The sequence below is a fragment of the Capsicum annuum genome, chromosome 5, assembly GCF_002878395.1.
Source record: "Capsicum annuum cultivar UCD-10X-F1 chromosome 5, UCD10Xv1.1, whole genome shotgun sequence".
In the NCBI taxonomy this organism is placed as follows: domain Eukaryota; kingdom Viridiplantae; phylum Streptophyta; class Magnoliopsida; order Solanales; family Solanaceae; genus Capsicum; species Capsicum annuum.
This window is the reverse complement of record NC_061115.1, coordinates 112,233,170-112,256,832: the sequence shown is the minus strand read 5'-3', so window position 1 is coordinate 112,256,832 and position 23,663 is coordinate 112,233,170. Positions and strand designations below refer to the sequence as shown.

The 23,663-nt window shown below is 37.7% G+C and overlaps 1 protein-coding gene across 2 annotated transcripts in view; it reads left to right on the top strand.

Moving 5' to 3' along the window:
* Positions 1-23,663, top strand: part of LOC107852991 (ultraviolet-B receptor UVR8) — a 96,264-nt gene that overhangs the window by 44,320 nt on the left and 28,281 nt on the right. For both annotated transcript variants that reach the window (XM_016698021.2, XM_016698020.2), the window contains one exon: positions 20,225-20,398. In XM_016698021.2, coding sequence (XP_016553507.1) covers positions 20,225-20,398 — 174 coding nt within the window. The remainder of the gene's footprint in view (positions 1-20,224; positions 20,399-23,663) is intronic.

The window sequence follows — 23,663 nt, the reverse complement described above, 5'->3', positions numbered from 1 at the left end:
CTAATGGAATTCGAATAGAGCCAAAAGGAGTTGGACAAGCCAAACCCCTATCTTCTGTCACTCTAGACTCTGTTTTTTATGTCCCTGGTTGTCATTTTAATCTTGTATCTGTTAGTCGTTTGACACGTGCCCTTGATTGTAGTATAACTTTTTTGATGATTCTTTTCTAATGCAGGACCGCAAAACGGGACAGACAATTGGCATAGGACATGAATCACAAGGCCTTTACCATTTTACAGCTACAAATTCCTTCACTGTATGCTCCGCTACAGATCCTCCCAACCTTATTCACAAACGTTTGGGACATCCTAGTCTATCCAAGCTACAAAAGATGGTGTCTAGTTTGTCTAGCTTATCCACATTAGATTGTGGGTCGTGTCAACTTGGGAAACACACCCGTGCTACATTTTCACGTAGTGTGGAAAGTCGCTCAGAGTCTATTTTCTCATTAGTTCATTCCGTTATTTGGGGTCCTAGTAGAGTCAGTGCACCGTTAGGATTTCGTTACTTTGTTACTTTCATAGATGATTTTTTAAGATGTACTTAGGTTTACTTAATGAAAGATCGTTCCGAGTTATTCTCTATATTCAAAAATTTTTGTGCTGAAATACAAAATCAATTTGGTGTTTCTATTCGTGCTTTTCATAGTAATAATGCCTTAGAATACTTATCCTTCCATTTTCAGGAGTTTATGACTCACCAAGGAATCATTCACCAAAGATTATGTCCATACACCCCTCAACAGAACGGTATAGCAGAAAGAAAAAATAGGCATCTCATTGAGACTGTTCGCACTCTTCTCATTGAATCCCATGTTCCAGTATATTTTTGGGGCGATGCGGTCCTCACATCTTGCTATCTCATTAACAGAATGCCATCATCTTCGATCCAGAATAAGGTTCCCCATTTCATACTATTTTCTCAGTCACATCTCTACTCTATCCCCCCTCGTGTTTTTGGGAGCACATGTTTTGTTCATAACTTAGCCCCAGGAAAAGATAGATTAGCCCCTCGTACTCTCAAATGTGGCTTCCTTGGTTACTCTCGAGTTCAAAAAGGGTATTGATGCTATTCACCTGATCTGGGTCGCTACCTTATGTCCGCTGATGTCACATTCTTTGAATCTCAACCTTCCTATGCATCTTCTGATCATCTTAATATCTCTGAGGTTTTACCGACACCTCCAGTCTTACCCACACCAATCTTTGAAGAATCTAAGGTTACTTCTCCATCTCCAGCCACAGTGCCACCACTTTTGATTTATCACCGGCGCCCACGTCCAGTATTAGTCCCAGATGATTCATGTCCTGCGCCTGACTCTTCCCTTACTGTGGACCTGCCTCTTCCTAGTCAATCAGTTGCACTTCAAAAAGGTATAAGATCTACTCGTAATGCTAACCCACTTTATACTTTCTTGAGTTATCATCGTTTGTCATCACCCCATTATGCTTTTATATCATCTTTGTCCTCTATTTCCATTCCTAAGAGTACAGGTGAAGCACTTATGGAAACAGGCTATGATTGATGAAATGTCTGCTTTACATACGAGTGGTACTTGGGAGCTTGTTTCCCTTCTTGCAGGTAAATCTTGATAAATAAATGGACCTTGGGCCTAACTCAACCTCAAAAGCTAGCTCTTGAGGGGAGGATTGCCCAAGACCATATAACGAGACCAAGGACCCGTTAACCCACCGATGTGGGACTCCAACACTATAAAATTTACTTCAACCCACCGATGTGGGACTCCCAACACTATAAAATTTAGTTCTTCTCTGATTATCTGTTTCCTAGGATCTTTAAATATTGGAAGAAGATGTGTTACTAGTAGATTGCATGATGACAGTTACATGTTTGATGGAATTCAAGACTTGTTAAGCACTTTTTTTGGGAGGAAACAAGAATGTCGGTCAAGAAATTATACAGTAGCATAGACGGTTAGGATGCCCATCATTATTTGTTTGCAAGAAGCTATATTTCCCCGTATGTTGTCAAGAACTCGGTTTGTACCCTTGTTTTAATGATGCTTGTGAATATGCGAAGCATACTAAAAATTTCGCATACTAAAAATTCTTATTTTTTGAGTGACAATAAAAGTATAACCCTGTTGATGCCTCTAGGAGGAACTTAAATAATAGAAGGGCTTTCGGTTTATTGCACCACATTTTGGTTTTGCAGCAATTTGGCAGAATACCGTCATGCATTCTTTCTAAGAAAGTGAAAGAAGCCCCCAAAATAGTAGAAAGAGTAGAAAGTAAGGAAGAAAGAGATGTAGCATTCTGAAGCATGGGTTGTCAAATTTGTACTGAATGTCTCTCAATGTTTAGAGTCTTGCCATTAAATAAAAAGTATTCAAAGATTACATCTTTCAAAATCTGCCTTTCCTATCCCTAAAGATTAGCTATTCTATCCCTTCGAATCTGCTATTGTATCCCTTATAATCTGCTATTCTATCTCTTTAATTACTACATCATATCTCTATAATTACAAATATACTAGAATATATAATTACATTAATATATACAATATTCACTATCAAAGCAATTAAGGATATGTATGATGGAGCTAAGACCCAGGTGAGGACGGTGGGAGGCGATTCAGAGCATTTTCCTGTCTTGACAAGGTTGCATCAGGGATCTACTCTTAGCCTGTTTTTGTTTGCCTCGGTGTTGGATGTGTTAACGCGGCGTATTCAAGTAGAGGTGCCTTGATGTATGCTTTTTGCAGATGATGTTGTTTTGATTGATGAAACACGGGGAGGTGTGAATGACAAATTAGAGGTGTGGAGACAGACTCTTGAGTCTAAAGGGTTCAGGTTGAGTAGGAGCAAGACCGAGTATTTGGAATGCAAGTTTAATGGCTTGAGGCAGGAGGATGAGGTGGTAGTTAGGTTGGATTCCCAGGTGGTGTGTAAAAGAGATAGTTTCAAGTATCTCGGGTCTATGATTCAGGGGGATCGTGAGATCGACGAGGATGTCTCTCACCGTATTGGGGCGGGATGGATGAAGTGGAAGCTCTTCTCGGGGGTGTTGTGTGATAAGATGGTGCCACCCAAGCTTAAAGACAAATTTTACAAGGTGGCAGTCCACTCGGCTATGTTGTATGGAGCGGAGTGTTGGCCGGTCAAGAATTCTCACATTCAAAAGTTGAAGGTGGTAGAAATGCGGATGTTGCGTTGGATGCGTGGGCTTATTAGGGGTGATAAAGTTCGGAATGAGTCTATTCGGGAGAAGGTTGGAGTGGCTTCAGTGGAGAATAAGATGAGGGAAGTTTGATTGAGATGGTTCGGACACGTGATGAGAAGGGCCACGGATGCACCGGTTCGTAGGTGTGAGCGGCTAGCTTTGGATGGCTTCAGACGGGGAAGGGGTAGGCCAAAAAAATACTGGAGAGAGGTGATTAGGTGGGACATGGAGTAGTTACAGCTTACTGAGGACCTGACCCTAGATAGGAAGTTATGGAGGTTGCGTATTAGGATAGAAGGCTAGTGTCAGTTTGGGTCGATAGGGTAGGGCGTAGCTTGGTGGGTGTATTATTCGTGGTATGCTACCTTGTTGCATGCTGTATTGCAATGCTGTACTATTCTTTGGTTGCTATTCCTTGTGGGTAGTGTATTTATGTCTTGTCATCTTGTTACGTGCTTTTTCGCGGATTTGATTAATATTCTTTGTCTTGAGCCGGGGGTCTATCGGAAACAGCCTTGCTACTTCTCCGGAGGTAGTGGTATGGACTGCGTACATCTTACCCTTCCCAGATCCCATTATGTGGGAATACATTGGGTTTGTTGTTGTTGTTGTGTATTCACTATTAATTCTTGATCTTTGAGTTGCCTATCATGCTAACATCACCCCTCAAATTGGTGTTGGTGGATCAAGAAGCATCAATTTGCCTACTAGAAACTGATGACATTGTCGTGGCATGGATTTTGTAAACACATCAGCTATTTGAAGATCACTGGACACGTGTGGAAGAGTAATAAGTCCTTTATCTACAACTTCTCGTGTATAATGACAGTCTACTTCGATATGTTTTGTCCTCTCATGATTAACCGATTAGCAGCAATCTGAATAGCACTTGTATTACCGACATGAAGAGGAGTCGGAGTAGATTGAGGAAAATCAATCTCAGCAAGTAATCCACAAAGCCGTAAACCTTGGAGCAAGCAGTAGACATAGATCGATATTCAGTCTATGTTGAAGATTTTGAGACACGATCTTGTTTCTTACTCTTTCAAGATATCAAGGAATCACCAAGAAACATGAACCAACCAGTAACTGAACGAAGGGTATTGGGACATCCTGCCCGATCAGAATTACTACAAGCATTAAGACGAATGGGAGAAACACTAGGAAAGAATAATCCATAATTAGATGTTCTAGGAGATATCGAATGATGTGACGTACAACCACCAAATGGAGATGACGGGGAGCTTGCATATATTGACTAACTTGTTGAACTGCAAAAGAGATGTTAGGTCGGGTAATAGTAAGGTAATTTAAGCTCCTAACTAATTGCCGAAACATAGGTTGATCAGGAAGAAGATCGCCTTCCTCGCGACGATACTTTACATTTAATTCTAATGGAGTATCTACGGAGGAGGAATCTTGAAGATCAACCAAAAAAATCAGATCATGAGCATATTTCTGTTGATTTAGAAACACACCTGAAGAATCCCTATGAACTTCCAATCCCAAGAAGTATGTAAGAGTACCAAGATCTTTCATATGAAAAGAATCCTTAAACTGCTGTTGCAAGGTAGTGATTAGTGAAGAATTAGTTCCAATAATAATAATGTCATCTACATATACCAAAAATATACCAAAAGAAGAATACAAATTGTAGATGTTTTTCGAAGAAACACAGGTGAGTCATATTTGCTCTGCTCAAAAGAGTATTGTAGCAAAGTAGACCTAAATTTGTCAAACCAAGCTCTGGGGGCTTGTTTTAATCAATACAAAGACCTCTTCAACTTGCATACATCTAGTGTAGGCAATGAGAACAAACTTGGTGGAGGTTTCATATAAATATCCTCTTTGAGATCACCATGAAGAAAAGCATTTTTGACATCCATTTGATGGAGAGTCCAGTTTTGTGAAGCAGCAATGGCAATAATAGTTCGCACGATAGTCATTTTTGCTACTGGTGCAAAAGTCTCCTCATAGTTCATTCCATACTCGTGTTTGTTACCAAGAACAACCAACCGAGCTTTGTACCGATCAAGACTTCCATCAGTATGAAGTTTTATTGAATAAATCCATTTACATCCAACCAATTGGATGGACATTTGAAAGACATGAAACAATATCCCATGTGCCATTTTCTTTAAGAGCCAAAAGTTTTTCCTCCATTGCTTTCTGCCAATATTCATGCTTGGAAGTTTGTGAGTAACAAGTTGGAACAGAAATGGTGGATAAAGTAGATGAAAAGCCATACCAATTAGGAGTATGATATACTCTGATAGATTGCCTAGTGGGCTCAAGAGGAGCAGACCTTGAAGAATTCTCTGATTCTAGTTGTGGAACAGTTTCAGGTGGTGGATCAATATCGAGAGGGGTTAAAGTTGGCCGCCGACGTTCATGCACAAATCCAGGTTTGGACTTCTTAGAAGAAAAAGACAAATCCTCATAAGTAGGAAGAAGAGGAGAAACAGGAGATGACTCAACATAAGTAGAAAAGAATTACTGATTTTCAAAGAAAACATTTCTAGATACATGAAATTTATTAGAACATGGATCATAACAGGGAAAACTTTTTGTGAAGTACTATAACCCATAAGAATACATTTAGTAGACTAAACTGAAAGTTTATTACGCTGAGATGGAGGAAGATGCACAAAACAAATACAACCAAATGTATGAAAATTATCATAGCTTGGATTTTTGTGATAAAGACGAAAATATGGAGATTCAAGATTTAACACTTTAGATGGTAGTCTATTAATTAAGTAAACATGATGCGGACTAAATGGTCATCTTTGGAGGCCAACACATAGAGATTTAAGACTTGGTCACCTCAAGGATATGAGAACATCCATGGAGGACCCATTTTGAGCATACCATTGTGGAAGACTGCTTGGAGCATTGATGACTTGAGGACTCATGGTTTTGGACAACACTTAATGGCTCATGGTTTTGGTCACCTTTATTAAGGGCATTTTGGTCACTTTATTTTGTCCAAATACACTCCATGGCCGCCCCCTCCTCATTAAGGGCATTGTGGTCATTTTGTCTTTCATTATGTAATAAGACTATATATAGTCTTTTATTAAGTCTTTCCTTTTTAGTTTTTGATTGATGAAGAAATATTGAAAGACCTTGAGAGTTTCACCTCTCTTAGAGAGAGTTCTTAGTGTAGGGCTTGGAAAAGCTGATATTGTACGTTGTTTAGAAATGGTGGTTGTAAGGTGTAGTTGATTCCCTTAGCGGTCACCGTAAGAAGATTGGTGCTTGTATTTGCAAGTGTAAGGGTCTTTACGTTTGATATACGTTTGGTTTTTACGTCTTTGTAAGTTCTTATGTCATCTTGCCTATCTTTTATTTTATGCATTGTTTGTGTTTTCATTCTTGTTATTGTGTTCTTGTTCTTGTTGTGGTGTTGCTGTTGTAGCTCTTGCCCTCTTGCTCACGGTTTTGTCTTGTGTTTGTATCTTGTTCCCGTTGTTCTTATGTTTGTTTTCGTGTTTTTGGTTGATTCCCGTATCAAAACAACAGTCGACAATGCTTCCACCCAATACTTAGATGGAACAGAGGACTCGATCAATAAAGTATGAGTGACATTTGAAAGATTACGATTTTTATGTTCAGCAACCCCATTTTGTTGTGGTGTATATGGACAAGAGTTTGTGAGACAATTCCTTTTTCAAACAATTTTTTTTTGAATTCATAAGACATTCTCCACCAGAATTAAATCTTAATAATTTGATGCAAGTAGAAAATTGACTCTAAATACAGGCCAAAAATGTCACGAATATGGAAAATACCTAATCTTTGGAACAAAGAAAATATACCCACTTAAATCGACTATAATCATTTATAAATGTCACAAAGTACTTGAAATGAGCATGAAAAACAATTGGTGAAATGTCCAAACATCACTTTGAGTGACATCAAAACATGTAGCACGACTATCAAAATTAGGAAAAGGAAGAATTTTACTTTTGTTCATTTACAAGTAGAACAAACAACGGAAGCAGTGGAAAATTGATTTTTATTCCCCAATAAACTCGAATTTGATAAATGAGACAACACAATAGAATTTGGATGTCCTAAGTGCTTACGCCATACCTTAGTCTTACTAGGTGTAGAAGTGCAAGTAAATGATAGAACAGGAGGAATGGTGAAGTGTATAGGAAACAGTCGTCCAACTTTAGGCCCCTTCGCAATTATCGTCCTCGACACCTGCTCCTGCACAAGACAACCATTACGAGAAAAATTCACATCACAATTGTTATCTACCAATTGTCCAACTGAAATAAGTCTAGTGGAGAGCTTTGGTGACACAAAAACAGTGTTGTAAGTTTTAGTAATATCCCCAACCTTGCTAATGGGTAAATTACTATCATTGGCAACTTGAATTTTTGATGGACCATGATACTTACCAACATTTTTTAGCATACTAGCTGAGTTGGTCATATGATTGGAAGCGCCAGAATCAACAAGCCAAAAATTAGATGCAAAATCATTACCTTGTAGCCCTAAAGCTGAAAAGGCTGACAAGATCATTTGTCTTACCATTTCAAGAGTAAGAACTTGTCTCGAAGATGAGTTCTCAGTAGTGAAACCATTTATTCTAGCTTGAAAAGCATTGAACTTACGGTTTTGAGGGCATGTGGGAAACTTTTTGATAATGTGTCCTTGTTGTTTACAATAATTACAAACCTTCCTACTACAATTGCTAGCAATATGGCCATATCCTTGCAATTATAGCATTGAGTTCTAGTCATATCCCTACCCTTTTCTTTACCTTGGGCAGCAAATGCAACAACAACATCATGAACTTGCTTGAAAGCATTTTGTGTAACAAAACGCTGTTCGTCATGGAGTAATTCCCTAAAACAAACATCCAAGGAAGGAGACGGGTCATGATTCATCTAGTGAGAGCAAACACTCTCAAACTCGGAATGTAACTTCATAAAAAATTGGTCTCGCTTGCTTTGCTCATGAACTGCCTGAATTACAGTAAGAGATTCGCTAGGTATTTTGGCATAATCAATATCTGTAAATTCAGCCCAAAAATTTTGAAATCCAGATAAATAATCCTGGATAGATTGATCTCCTTTAGTATAATTAGCAATTTCATACTCTAACTGAAAACGTCTTGCGCTATTGTCTTGGTAGTAAACCTTTTGTAAATAATCCCACATGGCCTTAGCAGTCTCGTAAGGCCTGAGATCAAGAACAATAGGAGGGTCAATTGACCCCAAAAGCCATGTCATCACCCGAGCATCCTTAATTTTTCATTCACCTAACTTTGTCTGATCCTTAGGAGCACGGTCGCTTCCATCTATATGCCCCCGTAGTTCTTTTTCGGTGACATAGTAGAAATTGAAATCCCCAGGAAGAATAATTTTTTCCAGTGAAGCAAACATTGAAAGATTCAAATTGATGCGAAGCCATGTTTTTGAATAGCTATAAAAATTAGAAATACTATGACTCAAAAAAGAACAACCAGAATAACCAAGATCAAAAGTCTAAGATGTTGACAAACCGTCAAATAATTAAAATTTTCAAAATAAATTAAAATGAACCAATATCAAATTTTTGCTGAATGTCTCTCAATGTTGAGTCTTTCCATGAAATAGAAAGTATTCAAAGATTATATCCCCTAAAATCTGCCTTTCCTATCCCTAAAGATCAGTTATTCTATCCCTTTGAACCTGCTATTCTGTCTCTTTAATTACTACATCATATCTCTATAATTACAAATATACTACAATGTATAATTATATTAATATATACAATATTCACTATTAATTCATGATCTTTGAGTTGTCTATCATGCTATCTGTCCTGTTTGGTGTCAATGGTTTGTTAATCTTATTGATTGTTGTACTAGGATGACTTGTGTGTTTTAATTAAAAAATGAAAGTGAAATTTCTATTGTTTTCAGTCATTTCATAAGATGATTTGTACTCAATTTTGATGTTATGAAAAAATCTTGAGAACTAACTTTTTTGCAGAATGCACGGCTAAAATTCTTGTGCTTATTTGGAATCCAATGGAATGGCCCATCAAATTTGTTGTCCTTACCCTAGTGCACAAAATGGGCCCTTGAATGAAACAAAACAAACATTTGTTAAATGTAATGATATATCTTATGTTGACCTTGAATCTACCAAAACCTTATTGGAGGATGCTTTTCTAGTAGTTGCCTTTATATGTGGAATGCTACTTAAAGTACCCAGTTTCTCCTCGGGAAGTTTTAAAGGTTAAGAACAAATAATTTGTTCCTCTAAAGGTGTTTGGTTGTGTCTGTCTTATTCATTCTAGGAATGTTGGCAAACTTCATCCTAGAGCGTTAAGATATTTTTCATTAGGTGTTTTTCGATGCAGGAAGGTTACAAATGTCATCATCTGTCATGCCCCCATGGTGAGGCGGATCGGCACACTATGCCTTAACTTGCCCGAGCGGACCAGCTCTACTTGCATGAGATATCATGACATAACCATAAAAGATGAGGAGATAAATTATAATAGTTTAATAGTTCATAAACAAACTTCTTTTTATACAAAACGTGAGACGCGAGTCCCAAAAGATGAGTTTAACAAAAAGGCTTTAAAGGATGAGCCTAGACATATAACAATACATGTGACTGTATTGGGGAAAATAACTTGGTACATGTGGATGCATGTGAAGTGGACATGTGGTGTTAGGTGAAGTTCGGTGATGACATGGCATAGATATCGAGGAGAAGTATCCATAAAGGTTTCATTGATCGAGGGTCTCGATTTGTGGCTAGCCGAAGAACTCAACCCCGATTCGTACTAATATCTACTTAACACTCATCATCGAGGAAATAGGCGGGAGCTTGTTACCCAAAGTTAGCAGAGGAACCGTGCCCCCAAAATAGGATAAAGGACAAAAAGGACGATTAAGGTAGATATATTCATATGAGATACTGCAAATTACAAGGGAATATTAGCTGACACACGCAATAATGTTCTCTGGTGGAACCATTTCATTGGACATAATATTTTAGGGCTCTAATGAAGTTTTCCTATTGACTGGTGAATATTAGCTAACACTTGCAACGATGTTCTCTGGTGGAACATTTTCATTGGACATAGATTTTAGGGTTCGAGTGGAGTTTTCCGATTAACTGATGATTTTTGTTTCTTATAGATAATAGTTCTTTTTTTTTTTCAAGCCTTTGTTTTAAGCCTTGGAAACAACCTCAGGTAATGCAAGGTAAAGCTGCTTACAATACATTCTTGTGGTGGAGCCCTTCCCCTTACCTTGCACATAGCGGGAGCTTTAGTGCACTGAGCTGCCCTTAGTAATTTTTTTTTGATAATCGTGGTGTTCGGGCCAACCTGCGTGTACTTCGACTAATTTCACGGGATATTTGCCACCTCCCACCACCAATAGGTATCTATTAACTATCTTTATTTACCTTTTGATACTATCTTTATTTAACTCTTGCTATTAGTTATTATAGTTTGAATAAGTCTTTGATGGTTGGAGTATATTTAGGAATAGGTAGTTAGTTGTAGACAGTGAGCAGATAGTGGCCTGCACTTTAGGTGTAGTTAGTTGTATATTCTGTATTTAAAAGCTTGCTTCCAGAGTTAATGTATCATCCTTTTGATCTCCTTCTATGAATCTTTATATGGTATCAGAGACCCATAAGCTCCACCGAGTCAAATCCATTTCATCCTCCTTAATCTTTCCCATCTATGGCTCCAGTAAATGATGCTATTGATGCCAGTGGTTCTACAGTTTCTACCACTACTCATGTGGTACAATTTAATCCTGTTGCTCAGTTACCTATTAAACTACAAGGTAACCTCAATTTCTCAACATGGAAAGCACAACTTGTGATGCTACTAAATGGGCATCAACTCATGGGACATCTTGATGGAACCATAATTGCTCTATCACCTACTATTACCCCAAGTGATCTTACTGTATCAAATCCCAATTATCAGATTTGGTTCTCTCAGGATCAATTGATCCAACAAGCAATGATGGCATCGGTCGATCCTACAATTGTTCCAACTGTTGCAGCAGCACCATCTGCTAACAAAGCGTGGGAACTCCTTCACACAGCCTACGCCAACAAAAGCCATACTCGCATCTTCAGCTTGCGAGATCAACTGCAAAACACCAAGAAGACTTGCAAAACCATTGCGGAATATTTGCAGGAGATTCGTTCCCTCTTCGATGCTCTTAAAGTTGCTGGTTCACCTGTCAATGATGATGAACTTGTCAAAATTTTAAGTGGCCTTGGCCTCGAGTATCGTGAAATCTCTGCTGCGATTCGAGCATGAGACTCTCCTTTGAGCTTTGAAGAATTTTTTCACAAGCTCACAGATCATGAGCTCTTCCTAAAACATCAAGATCTAGAAAAACCATCTATGATCACAGCTGCTGTTGCTCAGAAGTCCAACACGACTCCGTAATTCAACAGGAACAATCCTCGCTTCAACAACCAGCCGTGGAAACCATCTCAGTCTCGACAATGGAATTCTAACAATCAGCAATCGAATTCCAACAATCTGCAACCGAATTCTAACAATCAACAAAACAGGCGACAAACTAAGCAATCCGTCAAATGTCAATTGTGCCACAAGTTTGGTCACACGGCAGATGCTTTTCGCTCCAAGTCGCACAATCACTTTGAAGCTAAGGCTAACTTTGCATCTGGGGAGCAATCATCCGAAAACTTTTGGGTTTTAGACTCTGCAGCAACGCACCATGTCACTGTCGAACCTCACAACCTTGAAGAGTATACAGGAACTGAAGAAATCTCTATGGGTGACGATAAAACCATTCCCATTACTCATATTGGTTCAACTCTAATTCAGACATCTAAATCTGCTTTTAAGCTTTTTGACACACTTTGTGCTCCATTAATCAAAAAGAATCTCATCTCTGTTGCTAAGTTTTGCCAAGATAACCTCACGTCATTGAATTTTTTCTTTTTACTTTTGTTGTGAAGGACATGCATACTCTGAAGCCGCTGGTACAAGGCCGAAACAAAAATGGACTGTATGAGTGGCCATGTTTGCCATCCAGGAAACCTTCCATTTACCTTGTCTCCACAAAAGCCCCACTTCAACTTTGGCATTTCCGATTGGGTCATCCCCACTCTAGAATTTTAAATTTTATTTTGAGAAAATTTTCCTTACCAGTTGTTGCTAGCAAAGAAACGTTTGAACTTTGTAATGCTTGTTCTTCTAATAAAGTACATCGTTTGCCATTCCACCGACTCACTTTGTCCAGTGGTGTTCCTCTTTAGATTGTCTTTAGTGATTTATGGGGACGATCGCCCATTTTATCACTCGACAAAAAGTTGTATTATTGCATTTTTGTTGATCAGTATACCAAATATACTTGGTTGTATACACTTAAAAATAAAAGTGAGGTTGCATCAATTTTTCCAACGTTTCATCCTTTAGTAGAAAATTTTTTCAAAACAAAAGTTTCCACAATCTATACAGATAGAGGGGGTGAGTTCATCGGTCTTCAGCCCTATCTTAAAAAACATGGCATTGAACACTTAATTTCTCCTCCTTACACTCCACAAAGTGTTGCCATAGCTGAATGTCGACATCACCATATTCTTGAAACTGCTAGAACCCTTCTTCATGAAGCATCCTTACCCTCTGAACTTTGGTCTTTTGCATGTCAATATGAAGTCTACCTTATTAACCGACTTCCCACTCCCATCCTCAATAATGAGTCACCCAACCAAAAATTATTTGGTCGATCTCCTGACTTTCACACCCTAAAAGTTTTTGGTTGTCTTTGTTACCTATGGCTTAAACCTTATACCAAAAATAAACTTGAACCCCGGTCCACCCCATGTGTGTATTTAAGTATCTCTCAGACTCACCATGCTCACATGTGCTTTGACCCCGTTCAGTCCAAAATTTTCATAAGTCGTGATGTTGAATTTTTTGAAAAAGAATTTCCTTTTAAACAATTGTTCATCCATTTAACAAAATATACTTCTCAATTAAGTTGGAAAGTCATCGACTCTAAAGAGGATAGTCCAACAACAATTCAAACCACTCCTCTCTCTATTCCATCCCTTATTCCACTCCAAGTAGAGTCCCACTCCAACAATAACACCTATTCCCCTGGCAATGCTCACTCCAACAGTAACGACCAAGTACCTGCAGCTTCAGAGTTATCAGGTAATACACCTCTCCCTGTTCCTTCTTCTAATCAACTTCCTGCGCATAACACTGCAACACATAAGCCTTTGCTCACATACCAGAGACGAAAAACCACAAACCTGCAATCCCACCAACCAATCCCAATCACCAGTGAAGCCACTCCTTCACCCCTGCCACCCCAACAAAGTTTAAATCCCACAAACCAATTACTTGATCCTTCTCCTTCAATACCTGCTGCTCTGATTCCACCGCCGTCTTCAAATCGTATTATAACTCGGTCCCAAAATAGTATCTTCAAGCCCAAAAGAAAACTTTCTTTTCTGACCCATTTGACCCCTACGCCTGTAACTTTCAAATAGGCTGATAAACATGAAGAGTGGAGATAAGCAATAAAAGCAGAATATGATGCTTTAATTAAAAATCAGACTTGGGAACTCGTGCCGCGAAACATGTCAACAAATGTTGTGGATTGCAAATGGTTGTATAGGATCAAGAGAAAAGCAGATGGTTCTATAGATCGGTTCAAAGCTCGTCTAGTTGCAAAAGGGTTCACGCAGCATCCTGGTTTAGATTTTCATGAGACATTCGCTCCTGTTTTCAAACCGACAACCGTAAGATTGGTGTTATCTATAGCTGTGCGACACAATTGGCCAATCCATCAGCTTGATGTCAATAATGTTTTCCTACAAGGAAAATTGGATGAAGAAGTCTTTATGTCTCAACCTCGTGGCTTTATTAATCCCCAATTTCCAACTCATGTCTGCAGACTGAAGAAGGCTATCTATGGCCTTAAACAAGCCTCATGGGCTTGGTATAATGCTCTGGGTGAACATCTGCTGAAAATGCACTCTGTCAGAACAGAATCTGACACCTCTTTATTTGTATGGAAGCATTTGGCTGTAACCATTTATGTGCTTGTCTATGTTGACGACATCATAATCACTGGAAACTATCCACACATGATTAAATTCGTCATTAATTGGCAGAGAGATTTTCGTTGAAGGATCTTGGCTATTTAAAATACTTCTTGGGTGTTGATGTTAAGCAAGTGCCAGATGGTCTCATTCTTTCTCAATCAAAATACATTTTGGAAATTCTTTCTGAACTAGATATGGACAATTGTAAAGGTTTTTCCACTCCCATGTGTTCCAGTATACCCCTTCGGGTAGCTGATGGTTCGCCACTAACTGATGCCACGCGCTACTGGCGTACCCTTGACAAATTGTAGTGTCTGTCTCTCACTCGGCTTGACATATCTTATGCAGTCAATAAATTGTCACAATTTATGCATACTCCGACTAATGAACATTGGAAAGCAGTTAAAAGAGTACTACGATATCTAAAAGAAACCGCAGGTTCAGAACTTCGCATCCTTCGCAGCTTTGAGTCCAATTTGTATATGTATGCTAATGCCGACTGGGCTGGCGATCCAAATGACAGAATCTCTACATCAGGTTACATACTTTTCTTTGGACCAAATCCAGTTAGTTGGTCGTCCAGAAAACGTGCAGTGGCACGCTCGTCCACTGAGGCAGAGTACAAATCAGTAGTCAATGCACTTGCAGAGATCACATGGGTGCGAAACTTACTTTATGAGTTACATGTCACCATTCCGAAGACGCCAACAATCTACTGTGACAATGTTGGAGTAACTTATCTCACAACCCAGTGTTCCATACCCGTATGAAACATGTTGCTGTAGATTTCACATATGTCCGTGATCAGGTTCACGCTCATCAAGTTCATGTTACTCATACTCATGCTTGTGATCAACTTGCTAATTGATACCTTCACCAAGCCACTTCCTAAATCAGCCTTTATTAGGTGTCGTTCCAAGTTAAGCATTGTTGCACCTTACCTTACTTGAGGGGGTGTATTAACCATCTTTATTTACCTTTTGTTACTATCTTTATTTAACTCTTGTTATTAGTTATTATAGTTTGAATAAGTCTCTGACGGTTGGAGTATATTTAGGAATAGTTAGTTAGTTGTAGATAGTGTGCAGATAGTGGCCTGCACTTTAGGTTTAGTTAGTTGTATATTCTGTATTTAAAAGCTTGCTTCCAGAGTTAATGTATCATCTTTTTGATCTCCTTCTCTGAATCTTTATAGTATGAGGTAACTCTTTCCACCAAGGCTAGAATAGATGAGAAGAAATCACTTAATGTTAGTCTCAGGAATTGAATCTGAGACCTCATGGTGCTCAACTCAACTTCATTGAATCGCTAGGCCACACCCTTGGGTGCTAAATAGTAGTTTTTACTTACTCGTAAATGGGAGTTTCGAACAATACGAAGCAATATACTATTATTGCTTTGCTCCAAGCTTTCTATTATTTTCATATTCTTTATTGAGAAAATGGTCTATTACACCCCTAACTTTTAGTCGAAGTCCCAATTACACACTCAACCTTTATAAAAGTCCCATTACCCCTCTAAACATTTTTGTACTGTATTTAGTACCCCTCCAATTGCTGAGCTGTCGTGGGAGGTGAGAACACCCCTAATAGGCGCGTATGTATAATATATTTCATTATTTTTAATTATTAAATAATGTCGTCTTTTTCAACTAATAAAAGTCCTTTTTTTTATCTTCTTTCTCTTTCTCAAAACAGAAAAATCCAAAAAAAATGCATACCACTCTAATGATTTCTTCTTCACTATGCAACACAAAATCCACCATTAAACCATCATTTTACCATCATTACACCAAATTCATAACTCCACCAGAAAAAAATCATCACCACCCATCATCAAACACACTATTAGAATCTTACTGCAACTTGTTAGTATCAGATTTATCATTAAATCATCATCATTGTAGTCTATCACTAAATCCATATCTCATCATAAAAATTTCACCGACCACTAAATTCACAATCAAAATTACAACACAACGTTATCACCATAAAAAAATTACAATCATCACTGACGAGCTTCAACTTCTTTGGATCGTTAAAGACCTTTTGTTTCAACTTCTTCCTCATCTCCAATTTCATTATCTTTCTCATCTTTTTTGAACTCATTAATGGTGTTTCCTCATCTTCCTTATCTCCAATTTCATTATCTTTCTCATCCAAGAACTTGACAATGGGCTCAAAATGTAAGGCTAAAGCCATCAATGAAGTGAAATGGAGCAAATTATACATGATTCATTACTCCAAATTATACAAGACTAAGGGCAACAGAGTCCAGAAAAGCAAAATTAGAAAAAGCAAGAATTGAACTTTCCACGTACCAAGCGGCAAGCACATAAACAAACATTTTCCTCTATGAATTGTCTATGTGTCCTCTTTTAGCAGAGAACTCTTCCCTTTATCATTAACAAACAAAACATTTCCCCCTTGTAATTGTTCTCAGAGATTAACACTAACGTTATTAAGAAGCTCAAATGCCAAGATTAAGGTGAATTCTTGGAACCATTTGAAGCTCTGATTCTAATTGGAGAAGTCCTAAATCGGGAGGTCGTAGAACCCCATGAGGCGCTCAATCTGAGCCAAGAAATCAAAGGAAACTTGGTGCAAGAATTGCAGATTTGGATACCCAACCCGATGGAGCTCCAAAAGTTTGAAAATCCACAACCAAAAGTTTAAATTACAACAACAATCTCAAAAAAAAAAAAAAAGAGAAGATCAAATCATGGTGTTAAGAGAGAGGAGAGATGAAGATGAAAAGTTTTTCTTGTAAATGAAAGGTTGAAAGAGAAAGGAGATGAGATAATTTTTATAAAGAAAAATGAGAACATCAGCGTAGGCCCAGACGCGTGAAATGCATTGATGCGTTATTAAGTGGTTTATGTTGACAGGTCAGCAATTGGGGGTTAATAAATTCGGTAAAAAAAAGTTTAGGGGGGTAATAGGTCTTCTTTAAAGGTTAAGTGTGTAGTTGGGATTTCGACTATAGGTTGGGGGGGTAAATGACCATTTTCTCTTCTTTATCTAGTCTTAGCTGTAAAGCAAATTTGAATATTAAAGAGGCCCCATTCAGCCCAATTGGTCTCAGCTATGTGGAATGGTAAAAGAAATATGGCTCCCTAAACCTATAAGATCCAATCCTAACTTTAGGGATTAGAACCTTTGGTGTGACTTCCACAGGACTCATGTAGCGACCCCTCTTGGGAGGATTCCAGTTTCTAAACAAAAACTAATATGATACTTATAATGTTTAAAATAGCTTAATTTAAGACATATTCATTATAATTTAATAGCATAATTAGGTCCATTCAAAAAGAGTTAAAGGTACAATATTTTGTCATTTAATAATTCATGTAATCCGGATTTAAAACAATTTAACAGTCTTTCAAACATAACGAAGAAAGTCCCTTATGAAATTTCATTTGTCATTCCACACCACTATAGACTCGTGTTATAAATTATTACCAAACATTCGAGTATTAAAAGGTAACTAGTTCATCCTTCACACATAATTGGATTTGTACAATACAAGAATTGGATTTGTACACCCTAAAATAGCTAAACAAGTTACCAAATTTAAGTTACAAACTATTGTCTTACGACCAAACAAGCCTCCAAAAAATACGTATATATGTGTAATATATGGATCATGTACAAATCCTAAAATTACTACCAAATGTAGATGCCTATATGCAAATGTGATCTTCTTAAAAGCTCAAAAAAGTAACTTTACATGGCCATCATCAAATATTCTCCTGAACATCACCTACTATAGAAAACAACTAACGCTAGGCATAAAGCTTAGTGGTGTATAAACTTTGGGTTTGGAGCCATTAGATTCTCCAATTCCCTTCTATGTTATTTGCAGCCGATTGGAATATATATATACATACATATATATATATACATACCTATATATATATATACACATTACGTATATATATATATATTACATCAAGTAAACAATTTATCAAGAATGTTCATAGAACTATTTCACGAGAGATCAAATATCAAATTTTGCACAATATATACATTATGCCGTCACACCAAGCATAGTCAATTAACGAGAAACACCGAAGCCTTGTGTCAGGCGGAAACCCAGTAATCAAGAGAATCAAGAACCATATTAAAAATGGCTTTCCATTTCATACTTAATATGGACAAGTTTCATGATTAAGATAAACCACAAATTCAAAGTCAAGATGGCAAAAGATTCGAATCAAGAGGCATAGCGATATAATGACAAAGTCACAGCCACAAGGACAATGTCCCAACAAGAATGCACAATGATCAAACAATCAGTACACGTGGGCAAATTAATGAATGTCTCGTAATAATTGAGAAATACAAATACGACGATATAAAGTAAAGAGAAGGAAAACGAAAGTTCCAAGATAATAGTTCAAATACCCCAGCAGGTAACAAGAGTATATACACAACCCAACTTGAAGAGTTCAATTCGTACACCAAATTAAAGTGCCAACTTCCTCAAACAACTTCCTTTAGCTTTTACAAGAGTATATACACCTTAAATACACAAATACCTATTTAATATTCAGTAATTACGGCATGTTGATATGAAACAAGATTAGCAGTAAAAGTGAACCTAGTTTGTGCAAATCATACCACATTCTCAAAACAGTAAATCTGGATAGCCCAATTGTCTTGTATTGTAATTTAGTTTTGGATAAGTAAACTGGACTTTATAGTCCTCGCTAAAGTTGCGCTGTACTCTTTTTCCCTTCACTTAGCTTTTGTCCTAATTGGATTTTTTCTGGTAAGTTTTTTAATGAGGCTCTGCAAGCGTATTAGGGATCTGACATGTTGTTATCATTGATCTTGATAAGGAGGAATTGCCGTGTTTGGGGAAGCAAGGTCCTCTGGGGTCAGTTCAGGAAGAGCAATTAAGTTTACCAAATCCCTGGTCCTAACTATTTGTTCGTCAACATCGATTGTCCGGATTCTGTACCCATCAGTCTTGGATCCTCATCTTAAGACAGTTTCATTTAGTTACGAAGGAAAGGTGGCTTTATCCCTAGTGTTGAGGTCTCTATCAAGCACTCTTCTAAAGCTTTCTGAAAGCCCTCATATTCAACTCGCTGCCTCATCCTCATAGCATGAACTCGCTTGAAGTGCTTTCTCCTACTATGGTGGAGAAGTTTAAGTGTTATGAGCGCCAGTTCTGTTTTAGGAGAAGCATGTGATGGCAGTTTAAGGTTTTGCATCAATTATAGAGCACTGAAAAATGTGACCATCAAGAACAAGTACCTATTCAAAATGGTCATCCTCCTACAAGACCTAGTAACGGCACTTGTGCCCAGTAAGCCAGTCCAACGCTAACGGAAAAGCTTGACTGTACTAAACTAATAAATAAGGATCTGCTAGGCGCTCTCGCAGCATTGATTTCCTTCGAGGATTCCAACTTTAGGCTCCAGGTATCTTGGATTCTTGATGCGTTAACTGATGTCTGAGAGACCTAGTCTTAGTTCTTTTGTCCTCCATCTTATGATTAAACTCAAATATATAGTATACATCCTGGACATCTTCATTGAGGACGCTGTACTAAAATTTGTTCTGAAGCCAGCCTACTTGAGATATTCGGCCCGTACTGTCACATTATTAGCTCTGGCATGTTTTTCAGCAAAAGCCTCGCTTAGAGCCCCAAGCTCCTCTTCCAATTGGGATTCCTTTTGAGTATTGGCTTCAAGAATCGCCGAGTGGTCAAACCTTTTCACTTTTAGTTCGGCCTCCTCCGAGCTCAAGTTATTCTTGAAGCCATCACTAGATTGGGATGTCAGTAGATGGACTATTTCGTGGTGCACTATTCTGTTTTCTTTGATTCTTGAGATAGATATTCAGCTACTCTCTGTAACACACTGTTGTGTACAACCTTCTGTAGTGTGCCAGCATTTAATCTAATCATTGTTCCTTTTTAGACCACTGTTTACTTCTCTGATACCTAGATTTGCAGGGAGAAAAGATGTTCATGGTTGCATGCGGTTGGCGTCATACTATCTGTGTTTCCTCTTCTGGTGCTTTGTATACATATGGTTGGAGCAAATATGGTCAACTAGGACATGGTGACTTTGAGGATCACCTTTTTCCTCATAAGGTTCAAGCTTTGCATGAAAGTTTTACGTCTCAGGTATTTTTTTCTCTTATATGAGAACTTTCTGGTTTACATTTTCTGAGATTATTTGTGGAAAATTTTTAATGGCAACTATGTCACTCTGTTTTTTGCTTTTCTGGGGAATGCAGATTGTTCTACCTCTTTACCATTTATCATTTTTATATTATACTTTATGGCCTCCAAACAATACACCTGACTGAATCTCATTGGAAAATATTTGTATAATGTTCACATATCCTGCAAATAGCCATAAACTTCTATGAAATTTGCCATCTCCTTGGTTAAAGAGCCTGCCTATAACTTCTGCTAGTTTATCTGTGTGGTATTCACCAATTTTTGACCCTGTTTTTTTAAAATACTACTTTCGTACTCTTAAGATTCCTTACATTTTGAAGCTCTAATTCCCCAATCTAGCTATTGTGGAAAAAAGAAAATATAATTGCTGCATATAAAGGAGCATGTTCAGTAATAGATTTTAGGTATCCAGCAATTTTCAAGATATGGAAGGTTGATGGAAGTGTACATGTTAATTTCAAGCAAAAACATTGACACCCGAATGATATGATGAGCTGCATTCCAAGAAGATACACTTTGTTGACTACATATACTTGAGGAGTTCACCAATGAAAGACAAATACAAAAATGTATCCATAATTTGCATACCTTGTAAGGTTTTATTTAGTCTATTCTGTGAATGCTTTTGAGATATGGAAATCTAATCTGAAAACAAGTGATCTTTGTCATTGCTTACATGCCTAACATGTCCCAGTTCACACTCGGGAACAACTGCTTAAAGGACAAATGTTGTCCATGGATGTATCTTGTTGCGCCCTCAACGTATTCATATTGTAGTCCCCTTATCAGGAAGTACTTGATCCACTCAGTTGTGTAAAAAGTCGAGAATTAAATACTGAAAGACTGGTTAATTGATCAGGTATGAGTTGCTTAAAATATGACTTTAAATACCATCATCGTTATTGATCTGTAAGAATGGGCCGATTGACAAAATAACTTTATGCGTGGAGATGTCTAATCGTTTCGCATGAAGATAAAAAACATGGAGAATAGGCACTAGATTAAATAACTTGAATTGTGTTCTTTGTTTCCTATCTGTATATAGGAACTAGATAACTCACATTTCCAAATGGAGAATTCTAGAACAACTTCTATATTACTGTTAGAATATGAGTAGGAGTAGGAATATTATATTGAATCCACTTGGAAAAGGATTATAATGTCAGTGTCCTAGTTGGAAAATGAGTCTAATGTAGTGTCTATAAATAGGTCTCAATATAATAATTTAGGCACAACAATTCAATCATATTTTCTCTTATTTTTCTCACATGGTTTTTGGGTGATAAATATCGATGTGCATCTTTCCAGCAAAATTAGTTGTCACTGTGCAACTTTTTGGTTATCGTGTCGGTCAGTTCCTTTTTTTTCGAAAGCCATCCCATCACCAGCTTCAAAATTTTATAACAACAAAACCCAAGTCAGACTCTCCAGAACAGGTGCTACACGCGCAGAGGTGGAGCCAACCCTCTTTACGAACCCCCTTCGACGGAAAAATATACTATTTATACATGATTAAAATTATTTTTATGTGGTTATAGTAGGTGTTGAACTCCCTTTGACTTAGTTTTCTTTGAATATTGAACCCCCTTACTTGAAATCCTGGCTCCGTCTCTGTACACGTGCCCTCACACTCCACCAGAAGCAAACCTCGACGAATGTCTCAGATCCTCCCAATTTCAACAATTATTAACTCATCAAAGAATTATTCATTAGATTTCTTGTCCGTGTACCCCTCAACAGAATGGAGTAGCAGAGAGGAAGAATAGGCATCTCATCGAGGCTGCTTGCACTCTTCTCATTCAATCCCATTTTCCGCTACGTTTTTTGAGCGATGCAGTTATCACATGTTGCTATTTAGTTAATCGGATGCCCTCATCTTCCATTCAAAATCAAATTCCTTATTTTGTATTGTTTCCTTAGTCACCTCTCTACTCTCTCCGCCCTCGTGTCTTTGGAAGTTCATGTTTTGTTCATATCTTTTGTTCATGTAAAATCATGGAAAGACTCTCTCTGTTCAACATTTCAACAAACATGTGGTGGTAAAGTATTTTGTAACAAACCATGCAATCCCTTTGAATCACCACTTTTCATTTATATTAGCAAGAATCCCCCTCTTTAGTTCATATCCAAAATCAAGGCTTAAATTAGTAAAGACATTTGAATCATGCTTCTCAATATGCAATTGAATAATGCACAACATATGAAAACAAGGGGTTTTACAACAAGAGAGGGATTATAATTGTTTATGCTCTCAATTCAAGTTTCAACCATCAAACCACATGCATCCATACGTATATATATATACGAACAAAATCAAGTTTAAGGGGGGAGGCCTTAAGACCAAAACTTGGTTGTGAAGAAAGATTCACAATGCATAATTGTAGTTGAAATTCAATACCCTTTTGTAAATTAACGATTCCTTAACATGTAAATGTTATTGAAACAATTTCATCATGTCCATGTAGTTTAGGAAAAACCCCACGTACCTTAGATTACAAGGTTTAAAGAGTAGAACTCGAATCTTGATTTGTTCGTTGGAAATCTTGGACTTAAGGAGTGATTTTCTTGATTTCTTGTTCTTGGAGGAAACCCTAGTTTGATCTTATTTTTGAGAGTGAAAAGAGAGTTTTGATGTTGTATAATTGATGAGGATTGATTAATAATGTTTTAGAGAGTGATTAAATCCATTTAGGGAGGTTTTCTGAAGAGGAAAAGTACCAAAACTCCCCTTTTAAAACATCTCGCCTTTCGTCAGGAGGGTGACAAACCGTCACTTTGATCGTCGGGTCATATTCAGTGACTGAACTCATTGTTTTTGGGCCGACGGAAGGCTTGACGGTCCGTCGGGTCGGCCGTCGCACTTCGGCAGCTTGACACCTCTCTGTAAAATGGGCATAACTTTTTACCCCGATATCGGATTAAGGAGAAACCGGTGGTGTTGGAAAGAGGACTCAAAGACCTTTCATTTGATATATATTAGGCCCCATAATTCGTTATATACAAAAAGTTACGGCCAATGGAAGTTGACCCAAGTTTAGACGCTTACTAAAACTCAATCGATAGGAAAGCTTTCAACTGGTCTTTAAGTTAAGGGACCCTATGATCTCAATTCATGCTCAACTAGATTCCCACGCTACGTAATTGATTAACACACCAAATTTTTATTAGAGCTATTGGCTTACGCATAGAAATAATGATTTACACT